At 30.2% G+C, this 22,487-nt stretch overlaps 1 protein-coding gene across 2 annotated transcripts in view; it reads left to right on the top strand.

Moving 5' to 3' along the window:
• The window catches only part of LOC129958410 (spermine oxidase-like), an 83,526-nt gene that overhangs the window by 43,256 nt on the left and 17,783 nt on the right, over nucleotides 1-22,487 (top strand). For both annotated transcript variants that reach the window (XM_056070891.1, XM_056070892.1), the window contains exon 7: nucleotides 20,142-20,350. In XM_056070891.1, coding sequence (XP_055926866.1) covers nucleotides 20,142-20,350 — 209 coding nt within the window. The remainder of the gene's footprint in view (nucleotides 1-20,141; nucleotides 20,351-22,487) is intronic.

Below are 22,487 nucleotides of genomic sequence, written 5' to 3'. Positions count from 1 at the left end.
CTAGTTTCTTCGACATCCTTCCACTAGAGCGGACACTACGTAGGTCTAAACAGGGTAACTTTAATTATAATCGCCCTGTACATGTTTTGAATAATGATCAAACACCAACAGAAATAAATTGCAAAACCTGACGTTTCAAGACGACGAATTAATTTCATTTTGTTCTTCTGGTATCAGAGTAATCTCAGACAGAATGAAAAAAAAGTCATTATGAAGTTAAATTTCTTTCTCTTTGAAAATAAATTTTTATCACAAATAATATCAGATATTAGTATTTTAAACCAATTTTTGTTCATATACAGCGGTTACTATCAATGTACAGTACAATTATTTTTAGGACTATTTTACCTAAGGGATTGAGGCACTGTTAAATTAACCTTTCTTGGATATAATTACGGTAGAATAGATACTAATAAAAAGTTAATGCACATTAATAAAAATGTTTTTGCACCAAGTTTTAAAACAAAAGGTTTCAGGGTCCTTTTTTTGTTCAAAGCTCATTGACGTATGCCTGATATCTTAATTCGTCCCCAATAAAAGTTCCTGGAAGTTTTTGGAAATGATTTTCAATAAATTTTCTGTAAGTAACAGTATTTGTTTAGCAGCATTAAAATCTCCATTATCATTACAACATAGCTATATTTTCCTTCCTGGTTATTGCGTTAAAAGTAATAAGATATGATGTAAATAATTCTGACAATGCTATAAAGTTGCTCTTTTGTTTGTAAGGAAATGACTGACCAAGGATAGATTCGGACATCTATGATAGAAAATGTGACGAAATATCTGTTTTGTAGTCCAGGGAAGATTTATTGATCTCGAATGGAAACTACAGTATCTGGTAATTTGTAAAAACACTGTTCGTTGTCTCCTCATGTGACAGTGGATGATGGTATAAGCGAGATACTATTCCAAGCATGATAGACCACAAATATTATGACAAAATGGGCAGCTTCATTTGTAATTGTAGAGAATTTTGTTGCATAATAAACCGTTGACTTTCCTTGTAGGTAGTTTTACATTTTTCGGATCTGTACTGCATATGAGTTTTGAAAAGTAGGTTATAGGAAAAAACGTGGGAACAACTGTTTTCGGTTACTAAAAGCATGGGAGACGGTTATGAGCTACTTGTCTACAATATGGAAGGAATATGTTTCAATATATGTTACCTCCCTCTTTTCTCTCTCTCTCTCTCTGTTTATTGTTAGAGAATTCTCAGACTGAATGAGATCATCGTTTAACGTAATATAATTTCAGGTCTCCGATTTTTAAGGCAAGCTTCCTTTTGCTAGAATTCTCAGACTGAATGAGATCATCGTTTAACGTAATATAATTTCAGGTCTCCGATTTTTAACGCAAGCTTCCTTTTGCTAGCGAGAATAAAAATTTCCACCTGCTTATATAATATAATCTGGTGTTTTCCATTAAACAATTTTTTGAGTCAATTTAATTATTTTGAATCGAAACGAAACTTTTGAATGAATAAATTCTTAGTAGAGTAATCCCTCACTGCATGACAATTAATTCTAGGTGTTTTTATGGAAAATTCTTCACCTAATGGATAGGGCCGCGTGTTCTGGTGGTAAGGACTCGGCCTCGGAACCGGAGGGTTTCAGATTCGAGACCTGCTTCCACCGAAGAACCGTCGTGTTGATGAGTCTGGTATACGTTAAATCCGTCGGGGCCAAACGTCCTCCAGCTGGTGTGGTGTGGAAGTTTGGAGAGGGATGCCAGCTTAGGTGTCCTCCTCGTCATATGACCGCGGTTCAAAATTACGAGATCCATCCCAAAACAGCCCTAATGTTGTTTTAAAATGGAACATTAATATAACTAAACTCATCTAATGGGTATTTTGTTAATTTCATAATTTCCTTGAAATTATATGTGATATATTAATAAGCAATCTTAGAATCTGATTCAATTAGAAGCAACCATTCAGATGGTTTTAAAGAAGATCCAAAAAAATCAGAGAAGTACAGTGATCTTTTGGAATCCCTGAATCCTTCTCATACGAAACAAAATTATATAGCCTAACCTTTTGAAAATTCATTTCGACAGAAAATCTCAGGATCCCAAGAAAAGAACTTGCTGAACATACTTTGAAATTTGATAAAAATTTTAATAGAATGAGGCCGTTTGACATGCGTATAATTTTGATGGACCCAACCAAATAAAAACATTAATTTATGATTTAAAAAAATGGGCAAAAATAAATGGCAAGAATTAGTTGACGCTATTTCTTGAACACAATCTTCCAATATTAAAAAAAAAAAAAAAAAAAAAAAAAAAAAAACGTACCGGCAGGCATGAACCGCGTTACAGCTTTTAACAAAAAGAAAGTCAATAACTACACTCATGTCCATAAATTAAGGATAATTCAGAGTAACGCGGAAAAAAATAGTATAGACTAGACTATTTTTAGTATAGACTAGACTAAAAAAAATAGTATAGACTAAAGTATAGACTAGCGAAATGCGTCAGCCAGAACGGTCTCAACATAAGTTTGATTAAGATCATTGTAACTATGACCACCTTGAATATAAAAATTATGGTTAAAGAGAAAATACTTAATTCATTTATATAATAAATTTAGAATCCACATCTTATTAAGGACTTTTTACCGTACCGAAAAATATTATTGTAATCACGAAACGTTTCTCTCCTCCGCTTTTGTAAAAAAGTTGTTTCATTTTATAGAGAAAATTCTTTATGGATTATTCCATACAAGTGAAGTGAAAGGAATGGTTTGAAAGAATAATCCAAAAATGTGGCCATTTTTTTTTTTTTGTCACTTCTCAAAAAAAAAAAAAAAAAAAAAGTAATTTGACTTAAGACTTGGCCGAGATGTGGCATCCAGCCCCAATCGCAATTTGAAAAAGACCGTGATTCATATATGTGTGTGTGTGTGATAATATTTTAAAATCTAATTTAAACAATTAATTTCCAAATTTTTAGCTCAATTCAGCATATATTAACTTCATTCTGAAATATTCTCTTATTTCCTGATCCCATTCCACTTTTCCTATTTAATTAAAGCAACAGAAAACTCTGTAAAAATGCTTCGTCAGCTATTCCCACGCTCCAAGTGAAGGGATAAAAAAATTCCTGACTTAAGCAATTTGTTCTAAAAGATTCCTATGATTCCCTTGCCTGTGATCGACACGTGCAGGAAATCTTTATCAAAATCTCACAGTATATAATCACAGGGATAAATTTTTCACTAGCTTTTCCTCATTTTCTCTTGTGTCGTTTTATGTGATGTGTTTCGTCGCTTCTGCTTGTCCATAAATCATGCCTCCCGGGATGCTATGCTAATTCCATGCTAATAAAACGAAGTTATAAAGTGTCTTCTCTGACTTCGGCCATGATTCTGCTTCAAAAATTAAATATATATGTGTGTGCGTGTGTGTGTGGGGGGGGATTTCTGACGCATGTCAATCACATGTAAGGGAAATACAGGGATCTTTTAAAAAGAATGTACTTACTAGAAATTTTTTACTCCTCCACGCCGAGCGTGTGAAAGTGTCGGCGTTTAGCCGATTCAGCAATTTTATAAAGCTTCTCTTGAATTAATTAAGTAGAGAAAGGGGAATTGGATCAAGAAATAAGAGAATGAACTTACTATAGGCAGGCTAAATTAAGATAAAACTTTGGAAATTAATTAAATTGAAATTAAGAGTTTAAAATATTATTATTATTATATATACAGTGCTCAGAAAGATTCTAGAATAACTCGCCGTAACAAGCAACTGTTTAAGTGAGAAAAATTTCCGAGTCAGCATAATATATTGGCCGTTTTGGTTAATATTTATTTTTGATATGACGAATAGGAGAAAATAGAATCGAACTTAATTCGAAAAATAAATAGTTGCGTAAATAATAATTGAAGGATTTATTGCATATGTAAATGCTTTGAAGCAAATGAATACATTTAAGTTATTTACACTACTTAAATTATATTTTAAAAATTTGTTTTACTATTTTTATTTTTACAGCATGATAATGGGTCTTTCGATATATTGAATGGTTTAGTGCTTTATCACTACAAAAACAATAGAAACTACATTTTCATTCTTGAAAAAAGTAAAAAGAAGCCCTTTTTTTTTTTTTTACTGAAATCAAACAATAAAGATTAGACTCGGTACATTGATAAGTGCTACGAGTTGTTCTAAATCTTTGTATTACTTTTTAGTATCAAAGTTTGATTTTTCTTGAAAATGCAGTGCATGATATAGAATGCTTACTTTACAGAAAATCTGAAATGCTTCTATTTAAATTGAAATATAATCCCAATTAGCATTCCTTGCAAATTTTGAAGAATAACTGCAAAAATATCCAGATCTCTCTCTTTCTCTCTGTTGAATTCCATTTACATTACATCATATTTTACATTCCAAGTTAAAAAATTCCATTTGTAGACTCAGTTGCTCATCTAGGATTCAAATGTTATTAAAAGAAAGATTGACATTTGGTCTATCATCTTTAATTCTTATGTTTAGCATAACAATTTTGAGATTACTCATAGAAATTGAGTGATTATCTCTTTCAACTCTTAGATTTCTCTAAATACCATATTTGTATTTCTGCAATTATAATTTTGAGATCGTTTTGAAGTGTTTATTTTTATACTAATATTCGTTTTTAAAATATATGGTGTTATATTGTATTGTGACTTTCTATTTTGTTCGGAAATATTTAAAATATTTCTGAAAGTTTGGAAATGTATCATCTTTTTTCAGATTAATTACTTGATGTTTGTAAATACTATATTTCCTAGAAACAAATTCTAAACAGAAAATGAATCTGTGCTTGACTTTTTTTAATTGCTTGTATCTAAAGCCCGTTATATATATATATAAAAAAAAAAAAAAAAAAAACTTTGGTTAAGTTCACAGCTGAACGAATATGTTTAGCACTTCTTGTGCAACATATAACGAACCTCATTAAGGTACCTGAAAGTAATATGGCCACTCTTATTTCAAATTAAAATTGTGATGTTTTGATGCTGAAGAAATGACAAACACATAGTTATTAGTTCTATTTTGAAGTTTTTGAAAAAAAATTTTGTTTTCTCTTTTGATATTTTACTTTTAAAATTTCACAGAATACCAAAAAAGGATAATATTGTCAACGAAGGTCGTTCGTTTACTTTTCTATTTTTGTCAATAAATACATTACATCTGACTTTAATCTCATATAAGAAAAAAAAAAAAAACAATCATAAAAAAAATGTAGCATTTAATGAACAGGACTCATTTGTTTCAATTTGAAATAATTCGAATGTAAATTAAAGGTTTTTTAAAAATTCTAAAATTTTTCTAAATGCTGTCAACAAATTTTAACTGAATCCCGTTTAAAATGGGAACAGTCACACTAGAAGGCAATTAAACGCAGGCTTCTTCATCTTAGAAAAGGTTATTGGATTACTTCCGCTCAGTAGTGTCTTTTTAATTTTTTACCCAAAATGATGAAGGTCTTTTTGATTTAAAAAAAAAACAGGGGTTAAAATAAAGCTGAAATTTCTAAGTGGCAGAATTAGCAGCATTGTTTAATAATATTAACATCCCGTCTGAAAGCAACTTTAGAGACGGACTTTGTAATTTTGAATCCTGGTTAGATGATGGGGATGGTACCTGAGCTGAGTTAACTTTTAAAAAAATTTAGGACGCAAAAGTTTCACGTTTGACATTTATTTTATACCAATTAGGTGAGTTAGTTAGTCGCATTAACATCCCATTTTTAAGGCCACGCTAGATCTTTCTTAGGACGGGTTTCGCAATATTTAGCCGCTGTCAGGCGAAGAGCTTTAGAGCTATCGCTCCAGCGTTTGGGGCGGGGGGGGGGGTTATACCCGACGGATTTGATGCGCGCCAGGCCTGCGCGCATCAAATCCGTCTGAATGCTTCTATTAGTACTATCCTATCCTTCTATTAGTATTCTATTATTAGCTTCTATCCGTTATACTACAGCTCTTCGGTGGAATCGAGTATCGAACTTGGAACCTTCCGACTCCAAGCTCGAGACTTTACCTCGGGGCTACCACGGCCCTGTGAGCTCTTTAGGATTTGATTATAAGAAATTTTAATATTTTCTTAGAAAACTATCTGGAAAGGATTTAATTTTGGCCGCCATTTTTCAAGATCCACTCTATTGCAGTATTAATTCCCAACAGTTTGGAATTGAGAATTTTTATGTCAAGATCCAAGGTACTGTTTTTCTATAGCGATGTTACTACGATAAAAATAAACACATCGAAACACATATAGCTAAGAAAAGGTGTGAGTATGCGATTTCTCATTTTCTCAGTCTTTAACTTTGGAACTTTGGCCGTCAAATTATATGATATTTTTGTCCCAATTTTTTTCTTTTATTTTAAAAAAAGGAGTGAAACAAATTGTTATGATATTGGTGGAATAATTGCGTGCAATAAAATGCAGCTGAAAAAAAAAGAAAAAAGGAGTCTGTGATCAGTTACAGACGAGAACCGGTGTTTTCAGCATGGTATGGCCGTTGGCTGTGATCAGTTACAAAGCACTCTTCTAGTAAAAACTGCAATATTCATATAAAGACGGTATGAATATTGCCTTTACATAGAAGTTGCTTATATGTAACATACATTTATTCGCTGTCTTGTTTTTTTAATAGAGAAAATACGCAGGAAACTAGCTTGGACAGGATCTTGCTTTCTTCAGAGAATTCAAATTTGAATTAATTCAATTTTTTTCTAATGACAACATTTTAATTAAAACTCTTAACACAAATTTTCCAAAATAAATTAACTCGAGTATAAATTATTTAACGAATTCTCTCGAGATTTTAAAACTTCTTTTGATAAATAATAATTCTTATTTTACATTAAAATATTGAAGGATTCAAAAAACGTGCACATTTTTTTTTTTTTTTCAAATTTCAGGAAATATGTTGATATATGTCTTATTAGCTTTGTATAAAAGAGGTGTCCACAATTATTCAGAATTGCGTCCTTTTCCCTCTCAGGAGGTTATATGAATGGTCAGGTTCGCACATATTTCCAACCTGAAAAATTCTCGAAATGCTGCCGAGCAGAGATTCGCAGGTATGGACGGAGTTTTTGGTTTGCCACGAACCGAATGTTGTCAGTTTGTCGGTGAACACGCAAAACTCACAGTTCAATTGTTTGCGTGTAGTTCCACAACCAGCGATAGACAAACGCTTCTGCAATTTTCCGTCACGTCTCAGCGAAACATTTAACATCGTTTTTTAAGTCACACACGACAATCAAATGAGAATCTTGTCTTATCATTATCTAATCTTGTTAATATCATTATGTATCTTTCTGTATAACACAATTCAAGATAGTTTAGATATATTAACGTCTCGTTTTAAAGTAACACTAGAGCTATTTTGGGACGGAGAACTCCATTTTGAACCGTGGTCAGAACGACGAGGGCGGCACCTCAGCTGGCATCTCCCTCCCCATGATCTTATTTGGAGTTCAACTCGATCACGAATACAACAAGCTGTTGATAGAAGTGGTTTACCCATCCTATTCGATTGTAAAATATTAATTAATGATGTATTTATATAAAAATTAAATAAAATTACCCAGTTTTGTACCTGTATTTCAGAGCTCCTTTCTGTTTAGTTTTTAAGCAGCTGAAAAGTTTAGTACACAATTATTCTTATTAACAACATTGGAACAAAATCATGAAAGCATTAATTATTAATGAAATAATAAAGATGAATTATTATTGAAAAAAATGAATGAATCGCGAAGCGATTGTATTTCAATGTATATTTATATAGCTTTAATTATTAATGAAATAATAAAGATGAATTATTATTGAAAAAAATGAATGAATCGCGAAGCGATTGTATTTCAATGTATATTTATATAGCTTTAATTATTAATGAAATAATAAAGATGAATTATTATTGAAAAAAATGAATGAATCGCAAAGCGATTGTGTTTTATTATATATTTATATAGCATTAATCATTAATGAAATAATAAAGATGAATTATTATTGAAATAAAAAAAAAATGAATGAATCGTAAAGCGATTGTATTTTAATATATATTTAGACTGACATAGTTATTTTTTGTTATTTCCTGATATTTTGAATCGAAAAACCTAATCAAATTATTAATGGGAATGAATAAATAAAGCTCTAAGGAAGCGAGGTATTGTCAAGAAAATGTAAAAAATAAATATGACAGTCACCTCTTATGCAAAAGTTATTCGCATACATTTGAAGAGGGGATATTTTCGAATAATATATATTTCGCTGAATTTTAAAAATGATTGATCTTGAATAATAAACGACGCTTATTATTATTTTTTCCCATTCTGTACATGGTAAAGTATGTCATTTTGATAAAACGGGCTCCACTTTGAGGCAAAATTTATTCTGAAACCTTGTCTTATAATCAGAATAAATTGGTATGAGGAAGGAATGTGTTAATATAAATGCTGGAACTTTTAACAACTGAATGTAAAGATGCTAAAAATAAACATCATAAGAAGTTTTCTGGATTTATAATGGATAAGAGGACCAAAATAAAGAAATCTGCATTTTTTTTAAAAACAAAATGCTTGTCTTCTGTATTTTCAAAAAAAAAAAACAAAAAAAAACTTGGATGCCCTTAATTGAAACACGAAAAATCGTCACTCATCTTTTACTCTTACATATTGATATACAAAATTTGTGATTCCTAACTATATGCTAAACTCGAATATATTCCAGATATCGGTCATGCAAACTGAAATGGTGTCACTGATTCTCAACGTGTAGTTGGCGCTCTTTTGGCTGGCTGGGAGGGAAAACACGTGGAAAACAAAAACAAAAGATATTGAAATAAAAAAGATACATTTTTAAATTCAAAAGTAGATTCAAAATTATTAATTGTTTCTAATCGAAACACATTCATTAAACTTTTATATCTGGTATTTCTGATTCATAGATTACTTTTATTTCAAAACCTCGCATGGAAAATTCATAAATGGACCATTCATTGAAGACTGATTCAATGTTTATTTGTAGAACGATCCGGAAATTTAGGAATCCTTATTGATAATTGCATTCTCGATGTATGTAGAATGTAAGATGACAAAAAGATTCTTAGATAATAAATTATTGGATGGGAATGCGATTAATGAGGACAATTTGATCTTTCATTAAAAAGCATAATACTTTTAGAGTTTTGAAACTATACTAGAGTCATTTTAGAGCGTCATCTTGAAGCTACATCAACGTGAGAACGATTGAGGAAATTTCAAATGTTGCATCATCCATGGCATCGCGTCTATTAGACTCTATCATCAGGCCACCGATACTCACAATAACCCTTTAATATCGCCACACCCCAACGAATCATGAAAACTAATTCCACCAAATTTTGTGACATCCGTGTCTTACATGAGTTCCGGAAATTCTGATATAAACGCGCATATATATTTATATATGCAATTAGGCCGCGGTGGCCTGGTGGTAAAGTCTCGGCTTCTAAAACCGGAAGGCTCCAAGTTCGAGACACGATTCCACAGAAGAGCCATCATGTAAGCAGGTTTGGTGCACGCTAAATCCGTCGGGACCAAACGTCCTCCCGCTGGAGTGGCGCGGAAATTTGGAGAGGGGGTACCCGCTCAGGTGTCATCCGCAGCTTAAAATTACGAAGATCATCCCAAAATAGCCCTAGTGTTGTTTAAAAAACAGGACGTTAATATAACTAAACTAAATTATATATAATTAAAGTAGAAACAAAATGTAAATCACTGCAATCAAAGCATTTATTGTTCATCAGATGATGAAATGAATATGGGCAGCAAAAATAATTATAGCATTTTCTGCAAAGCGTATTGATTAATTAAGTAAAAATATATTGTCTTTTCTCCAAATACTGTGATAGATTAATGTCGGTTGGAGAGAAAATGCCATGCAAAATAAAATTACAATATGAATAAAGAAAAATGCATAATAGAGCAAGTAAATCAAATATGGGTGCTATCCGAAGATATAGTAAGACGACCTTTAAATAAAAGTGTGTATCATTAAGAAGTAAAGAGCAGTACGAAGGGCATACCTCTTTACAATTTTGGGCGAAAGTATTTACCGAAAGTTTATGGAGTTTCGGGTTACAAGATTTTGGTGCCCTTTGGGAGTCTTCATAAGAGTTTGAAGAACTGTTCGGTGCGTGCAATGAAAATAACGATGAAATCAGAGAAAAAAATTATGTTTGAAATAAAAAGTTATAATTTGAAGCTGAAAATATACAAGTAAAAAAATTGAAATAAGAAACTTTTTATATAAAATTCATCTGAAAAAATTTTGAAATTTTATTTAGGATCTTTAACCTGTTAAATGGGTATGACGGAATATTTAACAGCAAAACGAATTGAATATGTTTATTACCTGTTAACAGGTTAATTGCCAAAGAATGTATTTTCAAGGCTCATAATACATCTTGTTGGCTTGTGTGACTCTTCTGAAATTTACAGTTGCACCAACTTTGCTTTAATATGCAAACTGATATTCGTGTGGCTTTTGTACAGAGGAAACATCTGGTTGCGATATTTTTTGACATTAAAAAAAGCATATGATCGGACCTGGAGATTCGGTATTTTAAAGGATTTACATGATCTTGGATTAAAGGGAAACTTACCCATTTTTATTCAAAACTTTTTAAAATTGAGGAAGTTCCATGTTAAAGTAGAATCGGGAATACTCTGACTATTTTATTCAGGAAGAGGGAGTACCTGAAGGTAGTATTTTAAGTGGAAAATACTCTTTTCATTTTAAAAATTAATAATATTTTAAAGCAATTTCCCCCTTCTGTTAAAGGTTACTTATATATTGACGACCTGTACATCTCCTGTACAGGAATGCACATGAATTTTATAGAAAGACATTTGCAAACTGCAGTAAATAATATAATACAATGGTGCAATTTACCATTTTGAATAAACTACAGGTGTCCACTTTTGTCAAAAAAGAAATCTACACCTTGATCCTGAAATAAAACTAAATGAAGTAATTATACCATTCAAAAATGAAGTTAAATTTCTTGGCCTTACCTTTGATATAAAGCTGACTTTTCTCCCTGTCAACTACGGCTTGGGGAGCAGATCGACCATCCATGCTTAAAATATACAAATCTCTCGTTCTATTCAAGCTGGATTATAGTCGTGTTATTTACGGGTCATCAAGAAAAACAGTTTCACAGAAATTAAACCCTGTTCGCCATCATGCTCTCAGACTGTGTTCAGAAGCCTTTAGGACCTCTCCAGTTCAGAGCTTATAAGTTGACTGCTTTGAGACTTCCCTTGAATTTAGGCGACAAATGCTATCACTGCACTGTTATTTTAGAACTGAATCAAATGCACAACATCCTTTTCATAATTTTAAACTCCGCCCATTCTTAACTCGAATACAGGAAGCATGAAAGTTTTTTTATACCTGTATATATTACTAGAATTCATAACATACTCAAGGACCTAAATATACTTCACCTGCATGCAATATCTCAACTGGACAATATTTTTCCTCCATGGATAATTCCCATTATACAATACCTAAATCCATTTTAAGGGTTTACCAAATCTGACACTTCAGATTCTATTTATAGATAAATTTTTTAGAAACATAGGCATCACTATAATAATTATATTGCAATATACACAGATAGATCAAAAACATCTGATAGTGTCTCATTTGCTGTTTTCCAAAGCGCAGTCTTTTCGTTTAAAATCCATCCTTCCTGTTCAGTTTTCACAGCAGAGATAATTGCTGTTCTATTTGCCCTAGAAAAAATATCCGACAGTCTACAAGAGAAATATATAACTTACACCGATCCATTAAGTGTTTTACAATCTCTACAATCACCCCATCTTCATTCTAGCAATTACCCTTTGGTCTTGAAGATTTTAAACCTTTTTAATAGACTTTCCTCTCGTGGATTTACTATTTTACTATGTTGGGTGTCTTCTCATGTAGGTATTGGGGGGCAACGAGAAGGCGGACAGTGCCGCCAAATCGGCTACTACTACAGCAAATATTAGTATCCCTGTGAGCGACTTAAAAAAAACGCATAACTTTGCTCTACCTCTCAAAATGGCAGACACAATGGGATCTGTTAACAGAAAACAAACTTCATAGTGTTAAACCTCGCATTGAACCTTGGCCATGTCTTCCAAATAGAAAAGCAGACCCTATTTTAACCCCGTTTGCGCATAGGTCACACTAGATTCACCCATCGCCATCTACTTTTTAGAGAAGAGGTACCAATGTGCTCTCAATGCAGTTGCATCATGTCTGTTTACCATATTCTCAGTGAATGTCCAAATTTTAGTACTCAGTGTTTGCATCATTTTAACAAATTCACATTTTCTCATTTGCTTGTTAAAACACCGTATGCTCATCTTTTTGCTTTTTTGAAATCAATAAGTTTTTATCCCCATATTTAAGTATTCTTCATCTTTTTCAAAGGTTTTCACATTGCTTTTTATTGTTCATATTTTAATCCTTAAAAAAAAATATACAGTTTGGCGCAGCATAGTCAACACCATGGCTCTTGTGCTAATAGAATCCAAAAAATCCAAATCCAAATCCTTGCTCTAATATGCAATCCTTTATTTACATTTTAAAGCCATTAGCATTTTTGAAGTTCTTGATTTGATTTTTGAATGAATTTGGTGCGTTGTATATTTTATTTATTCTAATGAAATTTGCTAATAATGTAAATTATGTGGGATATAACTGAATTTCAAAACAATTCTGATATCTCCTATGAAACTTATACATTATTTGAATTGCAAATTTCGATTTAGAGCTCATGTCCTTAATTTTATCAGCCATAATTGCTAAACTATCAATATTTTCTTAGTTCGACAACTGAAATTTTTTTTATAGATTTAAGTAATTTTCTAAACTGCAATTTTTCAGCAACTTTTCAGATGTAATTTAAGATTCTCTTCTCTCTAACAACTGAGTAAGTTTTAAATTATCTGTTTCAATTCCAGTCATTAACTATTGGGTTCTAGCATTTTCATTTTAAACAAATTTAAGCGGCTAGTCTTAGAATCAAAATATTTAGTTTGACTGTTGCCACTCCCTTATTTTCTGAAAATTTTTTGGATCGAATCGAGAAACTAAATAGTTAATTTTTTTTTCGGCAGTGTTGCCACTTGTATCAAATTGAGCTTCTTCATAATAAAACAGAATTTTTGGTTTATCAGTCTAAAATGGAGATATTTTAACACTCACATTGTGCAGTTCAGCATCACTTTCATTTGTGTCATCATTCGGCATTTTATTTTATTGTCATCAATATATCGGTTAATCATACATGAGATCCGGTTTACCAATATATCGACTTATTTTTCTTGATCGTCTTTGTAAGCTGCTTGATGTTTGTTTAACATACCAAATAAAAATCAAAACTCTAAAATGTAAAACGCATTTATTTTAAAACTTTTTACTCTGTGGATTATCTCGAGATGAGAAAAGATAATGCTTACTAACTTAAATTTTTGTTATCAGTGACTTTATTGTTTATTCATGACTCAATTTGAGTTTTTCTGGGGAATGGAACCATCATTTTAGTTTGAAATGATGCAATATTTGTATGGGTTTTTTTTGCCAAGAAATTATTAATTTTTCATAAGTATTTTGAAACATTATTTAATTTCATTTAATTATTTCTTTAATCCGCAATTATTTTCTGTGACAGTCTAAGATATGAAATTTGTACACTCAGAGGTCTGGAAAAAAATGTAGAAGCCTGTATTTTGATTTTCAGAATTATGTAAAAAATATTTTAGCTTACATCTATCAATTTGTCATGATCGTAACATGGCAATGTGGAACAGAATGTTAAATTAAGGAAATTGATATTTATGAAACATTTTCTCTTTGGGAAGAATAGTACTATGGGATATTATCGCTTCTAGAAATGAGCATATTAGGATTTTTTTGATGACCAAATCTGGACTAACCCATATATCATCTATCTCTTTACAAAACAAACTTCTTTTTTTTTTTCGTGAATTATCACTAACACATTTTTCCTCTTTCGGTCTTAAGGTCATTTGATTCCTAGGTGTACGAGAAAGTGTAAAATTGTTGAATTCTCTCTCTCTATTTTTTAAATAGGCATAATCTTTTCTATAGCGATCTAATCTGATCTCTCGAGACCTGAAAGGATAGATTTTCTTGGTTTAGAGCATTTTTTTACGAATAAAGATACCTTCCATTCTCTAACGGAATGTATAGCTTAACATTTTCTACCAAATTAAATTTTTAAAGCAAATGATATTTGTGAAAATTTTCAAAAAATAATATTTTTCACAATTAATTTTCTAAATTTGATTTATCCAACATTTAAAGGTATCTTTTAAATAAGCAGTAATCCTCAAGATTTTCATAATAGCAATATTTCAAAATATATCTTTTAGAATTTAGTTTACTAGCAATATAAGATGATTTTTTTTTAATTTAAAAACACATCATAGTAATGACTAAAATTTAAAATGTGTCTTGAACTCCGTTTCAAAATGTTAAAAATGCCATGCAGTTAAAATTATGAAAATCAAATAAAATACATTTAAATTTTTCAAAATAAAATATTATTTAAATATATCAAATGTCAAAATGTTTAAATCAATAGATTTCAAAAATTTCTAAAATAAATGTGGCAAATAAAATGATTTGAATAAATGCGCAACACAATTTTGAAGGCGCTTGACCAATTTCTTTCTTTTTCTTTTCTCTCTCACCCCCCCCCCCCCCCTCTTCATAGTTTACGAACAATTTCTTTTTCCCACACCTTGTCATTTTGTGCATGTTTGAAGATTTTTATGATTCTAAATCCTTGTACATTTTTTGAAGGTTATACTTTTTAAAAATAATACTGCGGGGTTGAACATTCTTTTCTCTTGTAAAAGGTTGAAAAAAATATTTCACTTTTGAATTGTAGAATAAATCACTTCAACACTTGCTAGCCTTGAAGCTCTCACTTTCTTTCTTGGTACCGATATATTTTTATGAATTACTTGTAGAACAGTTCAAATGGGATAAAGCGAAGTAATTTTAAACATGAAGGATGTAACTGTTTGCAGAATAGATTGAAAATATTTTTAAGCTTTAGGAAGTTGGATCGAATATTCCAGAAAGCTTGACGGGCACGCTAGATCAATTGAATCGAAATTCTGAAGGGTGTTTATTATTATTATTATTTCCATGATATAGATGATAATTCTGGTGGCTTTTTATTAAACATGATTTGAAAAAGCAGTTGTAGAGTTATTTAACATTTTTTATTCTTCATAATTTCAATGGAATAATAAAATTTTTATTTTTTGTCAAGATTTCTTTGTTCAAGCCATGGTGAAAGCAGTGTAGCGAACCAAATAAGAAGGCAAAAGACAAGGAAGAGAAAGCGTGCGAACGGATTTGGAACTTATATAGTTATTTGTAGACTGAGCGTTTGATTCCGTTCTGGAAAATTAATAGCCTGAGCAGTTTGGAAGTTAAAGTTACTGTGAAACCGATTTCGATTGATTAGATTATTTTTAGAACATAGCTAATTTGAAATTATTATATACATACATCCATTTAAAAGAAATCAATATATTTCCACGTGTCTATATTGAAACCTTTTTGCCTTATTTGGATATCTGAGGAAATTAGAGGATAGACTGTATATACGTGAAAACGATAATTCAAAAATACTACAAATTGATAAAGAAAGCTCGTATCTGGTCATGGAAAAACCGTAGATCTCTATCAAATTATGTACCCAGTTGGTCAATGGTAAGAGGTCAAAAAGGTGAAATTATTCAAAAAGGTCAAGGAAAGAGGTCAAATTATTATCAATATCCTGTAAGCACAAAACTTGCAAGTAGAGTAGAAAATCGCCTCCTTACGAATAGTGGTTCATTTTGACTATATTTATTTTTATTAATAAAAACGTAAATCTGTAAAAAATACATATAGAATTAGAAACGTGTTATAACACTTCATTTTAAAATACATAAGCACTAGATATTGCTACCGTTATAGTCAGAAGCTTGCAACATTCTTGTTTTCTGTCCTTTTTTGTATGATTATTCATTGCCCGATAATTTTAAGATCTTTTATCCTCGCAATGGGTATCTTGACTTCCATTACTATTGCACTTCATTCACTTGAAATCAAATTGCAAGTGATGAAATCACAAGTTTCCGTTTTCCCCATATTTTTAATTATTTATTTACTTGACTAATAGTTTGATATTAAGATGTGCAAAAAAACATTTGTAGACTTTTTTTAACGTAGACTGGATGATATATTCATAATAAACTTCTTAATTTGTGTGTGTGTTCAAAAACAAATTATTTCTTAGAGTCTATTATTTCTTTAACGTTTTTCATGTATAATTAAAGAAGATATAATTTACAGTTCAAAGCTTATTGCAACATTTATTTGTCATTTCTTTGTAGCAAGATCAAAGTGAAAAATTAGGAAATAGCTCTGGATTAAAATGGAACAGCGAACTTGAACAATTCTAGTCTTTGCTGTAAATATAACGTTTTAATTATGTCAAAATAGGACCGTTCAAGTTTTTGTTGGAAAAATAAGCTTGAATAAACTGTTCGATATTTTTATTTTTTTATATTATTTTCTTGAAATAGTCTTTAAATGTCCTTTTTAGTTTAATATGAGTAATAGAATTTGTAGAGTAAATAATATTCAAATATGAAACTTTTTAAATTTATTTAATCTAAGAAGTCCTAATCAATAAATCTCAATGGAGTCTCACTTTTTCAAGTTGAACTATTAATTTTATTTTGATTTTAAATTAATCAAGTTTGAAATACAGCATTCACTAGCATATTTATTTTACTCCTCCATGATTATTCTCATATGGTTGGCAGTCGCGTTATGCTCTAATCGCCAGTAGGTATCCAGTTGATGAGAATCGTAAATGAGTCATTGCAAGCTCGGTTATAAATTCAAAACGAGTATTGAAATACTTTGGACGTTTATAGAATTTTACTATTGAATTAATACAACATGGAATAACCAAATTAAAATAACACTAAAAATGTCACTGTCATCGGCCTTCTTTCGTTATCCTTCCGTTTATATGTGACATCATTAAATGGTCTGTCTACATGTAGGACTGCATCAAGAATTTTGCTTAGTTAAGTTAACAGCATTTTTCTTTTCACGAACGGATTAATCACTATGGTTTGTTAATTTAATGCTTTGTTAGTAAATGAATAGTATATATTGTGACCTGGTTTATTCGTTGGTAGGACCATACAGAAAAGCTAGCGATGAATTTGCTTTTTTGAGCACATCTCTTTTGAACAACTCTTTTGTTGATGCTGATAATCAGTTGAGAATGTTTTTGAGCAGTGCAAAATAGTTTCATATTGATTGTGATATCAATGGCTGGATGGAAGTTGTCTCTTGTTGATCCACCCTGTACTTTTGATACGCACTCTCACAGTGAATAATTCATTGATCATATGTGATATTCCAAGGCATCATGCCTGCAACTCTAACCCCTATAATTCGGTAGCTCCTTTTATTGTATAGGTTATATATATATATATATATATATATATATATATATATATATATATATATATATATATATATATATATATATATATATATATATATATATACAAAAGTATTAGAATCAAGTTAATAGGAAAAACAAAAACCAAATAAAAATTAAACCAAAAAAATTATTAAAAAATATTAAAAAAGAATCCGGCCTGAAGACTTTTTTATATATATATATATAATCTTATTAGGCTGACAGACGCTAACATTCAAAAACATAATGTATTGAATTCCAATTTTAAAGAGCTGAATGTTAACAAAAAAGGATAAAGAACATATCTTTAAGACTTTAAGTGGAATGCAAAAATTGAATGGCCGATCGATATTTACGATGAGGCAAGTTTGCCGTTAATAAGGTATGACCCATCATCGGCGTGGAGAACAATAACCAACTGCCACTGTTAATATGGCATCATGAAACTGCAAAATTATCAGTAGACCACTAATTTTTCGACTGAAGAACCGCCTTGGATGTACTCCTGGTGCGCGTTAAATCTGGTGACGTTGGTCAAATGCCTTCATGTTGGTGTGATGCGGAAATTTGGGGATGGGAGTAAGCTCGGGTCTCGTTTTCGTCATCTAAACGCGGTTTAAAATTACCATGTGCATCCCGAAATAGCCCTTGTGTTACTTCGAAAGAGGACATTAATATAACTAAACTAAACTAAAACCATCAAATTGTTATCTTCATACTCGAGGTGATTCCCAGAAAGTGTGTATGATCATGTAGATTATTTAATGATATTATTGTAGTTATTATAAACAAATTATAAAAATTACATTAAATTATAGACAATAATTTATTCTTTCCAAATTATTGTTCTGCTATTTACAAATATAATAACGATTCAACATATTACTAGCTATTTACTTCGATATGAAAGTCGTTTTTTTTTTTATTGTCATCATTTGATTTATCCATCAAACTGGTACAAACCGGCTAAATAACGTAACTGATCTTCCTCAGTATTACATAGCTGTTCTTTAAATGTATATTGCTTTTATGATTTAGATTTATTTGTAAAAGTGATTTAATATCACGTTCTTTACACAATCTATATAAATGCTGCTCGAAACTATATTCGATAAAACATTTTATTGGAACGCAATTACTTATAGGAATTCATTTTGTATGTGTAGTGTAAAGAACTCTATTTACAAATGGCAGCTGTAAACCAGTCTTCCAGTGGTTTTCTCTTTTAACTTAAAGCGCATGTAGTTGTAATTCTGCTCGATATTTTAGAATTCCTAAGGCTCTCTTATGTAATATTATTTGGTTGTTAGGATAATGTGTTGCGTTTTCCAGTATCTATTTTAAAAATAAAATGCTTTCCATTTTTATTGGATATGTAATTTATTTCAATATATATATATATTAGTTTCGGTTGTCGAACTTATATAACCATATGTGCTATTTGAAAGGGATTAAAAGGAATATGTTTTCTTGTTAACTGTTATATATTTGGTATGTATAATTTTTTAATGTGCTCTTTGTTTTCCCTATCTGAATGCAAGTGTATGTTGAAAATATTTTCCTGTTATAGATTGCAGATTTTTCGAACGTCTGAAATTAACTTAAAGACGTTGATTTATACAGATAAAATGAAACTTATCTGTCAAATTTCATTTATACAGATAAAATGCAAGCTGAATTGACATGTAATTGTTTGGCAATGTTTGGTTATTAATTACTTGTACAAGCCCAATAAAATTTCTTTTCAGCATGTATTTGAGAGTATTTTCTCATTTTTGCTGCTTTGAAACATAAATTCTCAATCGTGATTTCTGAATTATTTCTATTGAAAAATAAATCGGCTTAAAATAGGATTATTTTTGTCATAAATTATGAAATTTATATCTTCTTTTCGAAATTCGTCGGAATCTTGCAACTCATGCATTTTGTTACAGCATTCATGTTACACAACAAGCATCTCTAAAGTTTCCTTTTCTGGCTTTTATAAAGATGACATAGAGTCGTCGAGTTACGTATGAACTATTCTGAATTTTTATTATATGTGCTATTACAATGTTCTTGTAAAAAATATCTGAATAAAGGATGCAAATGAAAGAAAATTTCTAAATGTTCCTCCGCTTTTTATCTTAAACGTACAAGATATATATATATATATATATATATATATATATATATATATATATATATATATATATATATATATATATATATATATATATATATATATATATATATATATATATATATATATATATATATATATATATATATATATATATATATATTTCTACATTTGTTACGATTGAAATATGTGAAGCATTTTTAGGAAAACAAACTGCGTTGAATTTGATATCTTAATGTTTAAAAAATGTTCGAGAATTATTTTATTATTCAAAATGTAAGTGCTTAGTCATCCTTTCAAAATTCTTTCATTCTTATTAATGTAATAATGTCCAACACTTCAAAAAATATACTCTCCAATGAATAGACAAAAATAAACTACATACAAAAATAAAACGTCAATTGTACCTGTGCAAATATTTTTTTCTTAGAAAATTTGCTTTCTGTTTCAGGTCTACAAAAATTATTGATTCATGGAATTTGATACCGAAACACATGAATAACATGTCTCTAAATAAAGGAAATTTACACATCGTCATTGTGGGAGCTGGCCTTGCTGGTTTGGCATGTGCACTGGAACTGTCTAAGAATAATTTTTCCAAAGTAACGATCTTAGAAGCACAGGATAGAATTGGAGGTCGACTGTACAGTACAAATTTTGGTAAGTTTTTCAAATTTTAATTATAAATAAATTTAGCTTCTACTATGGTTATTTGTTACATGGTTCAAAATTTAAATTCATTTGCAATTGTTCATTTTATAATATTATATTTCTTATTTCAGATTCGATTCATTTTTCTTTCATTTATGATTAATGTCTTTGGGGGGAAAATGACAGCGGAATTTTCGATACATATTTGATTATATCTTTTTACACAGCAAATTCTTGCCTTTTCTTTTATTTACAGTTGTACACGATTTATATAATTTTCATTTTTGAATAATAATCTAAATCCTCTACATCAAATATATATATATATAAAGTTGCTGCCTTAAATTATGGAAGTAATCAAATATCTACCCGTCGGAGCGATCCTATTTTTAATATTTAGAGACAATTATTTTCGTGTGCATCATTATAATAAAATACCAAGTGTTACGTGTCAGGTTTGACTAAGATATGTAATTTGTGAACTAACGTATGACGTCATGAACTAAGATACATAATTTATATAAATTGGAATTATTTACATTCATTTGCAGTTTTATGAATATCATTTAGTCGCCAGACACTCGGCATCTTATCTTGTTTCAATCTCAGAATTCTTACTTAGCTCTGCGGATAAAGGAAAGCCGTTACAGTTTTAGATTTTAATATTGAATGTTCAGTTGACAGTATTTTGAGCTATTATTTACAATCAATATCGTTTGACACAGCTTAGCTTTTTATTATATAGTATTTTCACACTCAACTATAGAGACTTGATTTCATCTGTTTTTGATTATGAAGGCATTTTGAAAGTAGTTGTGGAATTGTTCTGGATTTATTTACAAATGTTTTAAGAAAATCGTTAAAGGTTTTCTATAGTGGTTCAGAAAATGAAAATGTATTGTGTCACTAAATAACTACAAATTTTCTTTGAAAATATCCAAATGCGGAAGTTAAACTTTATTATCTCAAACATAACCAGTTGTCAATTCCTGATTTCCATCATTTCAGTATTTCATCGTGGCTTTTTCTTGTGAATTTCATCTAATCTAGTTTGGTGTTATGTAAAAACTTTTTTTTTCCTCCATGGTTACTATACAGCACAGTTTTAATCCATTGCATTTCCTTTGTTATGTTAAACAAGGAAATAGTACTGAGAAAGAAGCTGCATTCCAAAATATGCAGTGTCCCCACTAATCGTCGCCTAAGACTTAATTTCTAAAACCGTTAAAGATAAGTATATACTTCGATCGGAAAAATACTTTAAATGACATAAAAAGCTGCATTCCCTATTATTCGCGTCATTAAATGTATTGAATGTATTGTTGAGAGAATTACAAAGTTTAAATTTTTATACAGTCCCCTGGTTCTAGTTTAGTTTAATTATATTAACGCACCGTTTTAAAGCAACACTAGGGCTATGTTGGGACGGGCCTCGTCATTTTGAACCGCCATTAGATGGTGAGAACGACACCTGAGTTGGCGCCCCCTGTCTAAACTCCCACATCACACCCCCTGGTTCTAATAATCATATTTATTAAAATTAGCCACCTTTGGCGACCAGCTTGTTTGCCCAGTTTATTGACTTTTCAGGCTGTAAATCTATTAATATAGAATCTATCTTTTTTTTTTTTTTTTTTTTTTTTTTTTTTTACATTTTACTTTGTTATTTGATAAAACTGAATAGCATAAAATTAATTGAATTAGTTTACTACAACTATTATGCTTGCAAATTAAAATAACGAAATAAAAGCAGAAGGGAAAATCGTACTTTGGCGCTATATCGAAAGAAACACGCGATTGAATATTTTGATTTGTGATTTCATTATAACATTAAAAACGTGGTTACAGTCTCTCTCTCTCTCTCTCTCTCTCTCTCTCTCTCTCTCTCTCTCTATATATATATATATATATATATATATATATATATATATATATATATATATATATATATATATATATATATATATATATATATATATATATATATATATATATATATATATATACTTCCAAAAAAGAGGAAGAAATTGTATGGAAATAAAACTGATATTATTAAAAACATTTTTTTTTTTTTTAAGTTTAAGATAATGCAAAAACCATTTTTGTGAGATAATAGTTTTGGAAGATATGAACAACAATTTCAAAA

This window comes from Argiope bruennichi, chromosome X1 (assembly GCF_947563725.1).
Source record: "Argiope bruennichi chromosome X1, qqArgBrue1.1, whole genome shotgun sequence".
NCBI classification, from domain to species: Eukaryota; Metazoa; Arthropoda; class Arachnida; order Araneae; family Araneidae; genus Argiope; species Argiope bruennichi.
The sequence above is the reverse complement of the archived record's forward strand: the minus strand, read 5'-3'. Positions and strand labels throughout refer to the sequence as shown.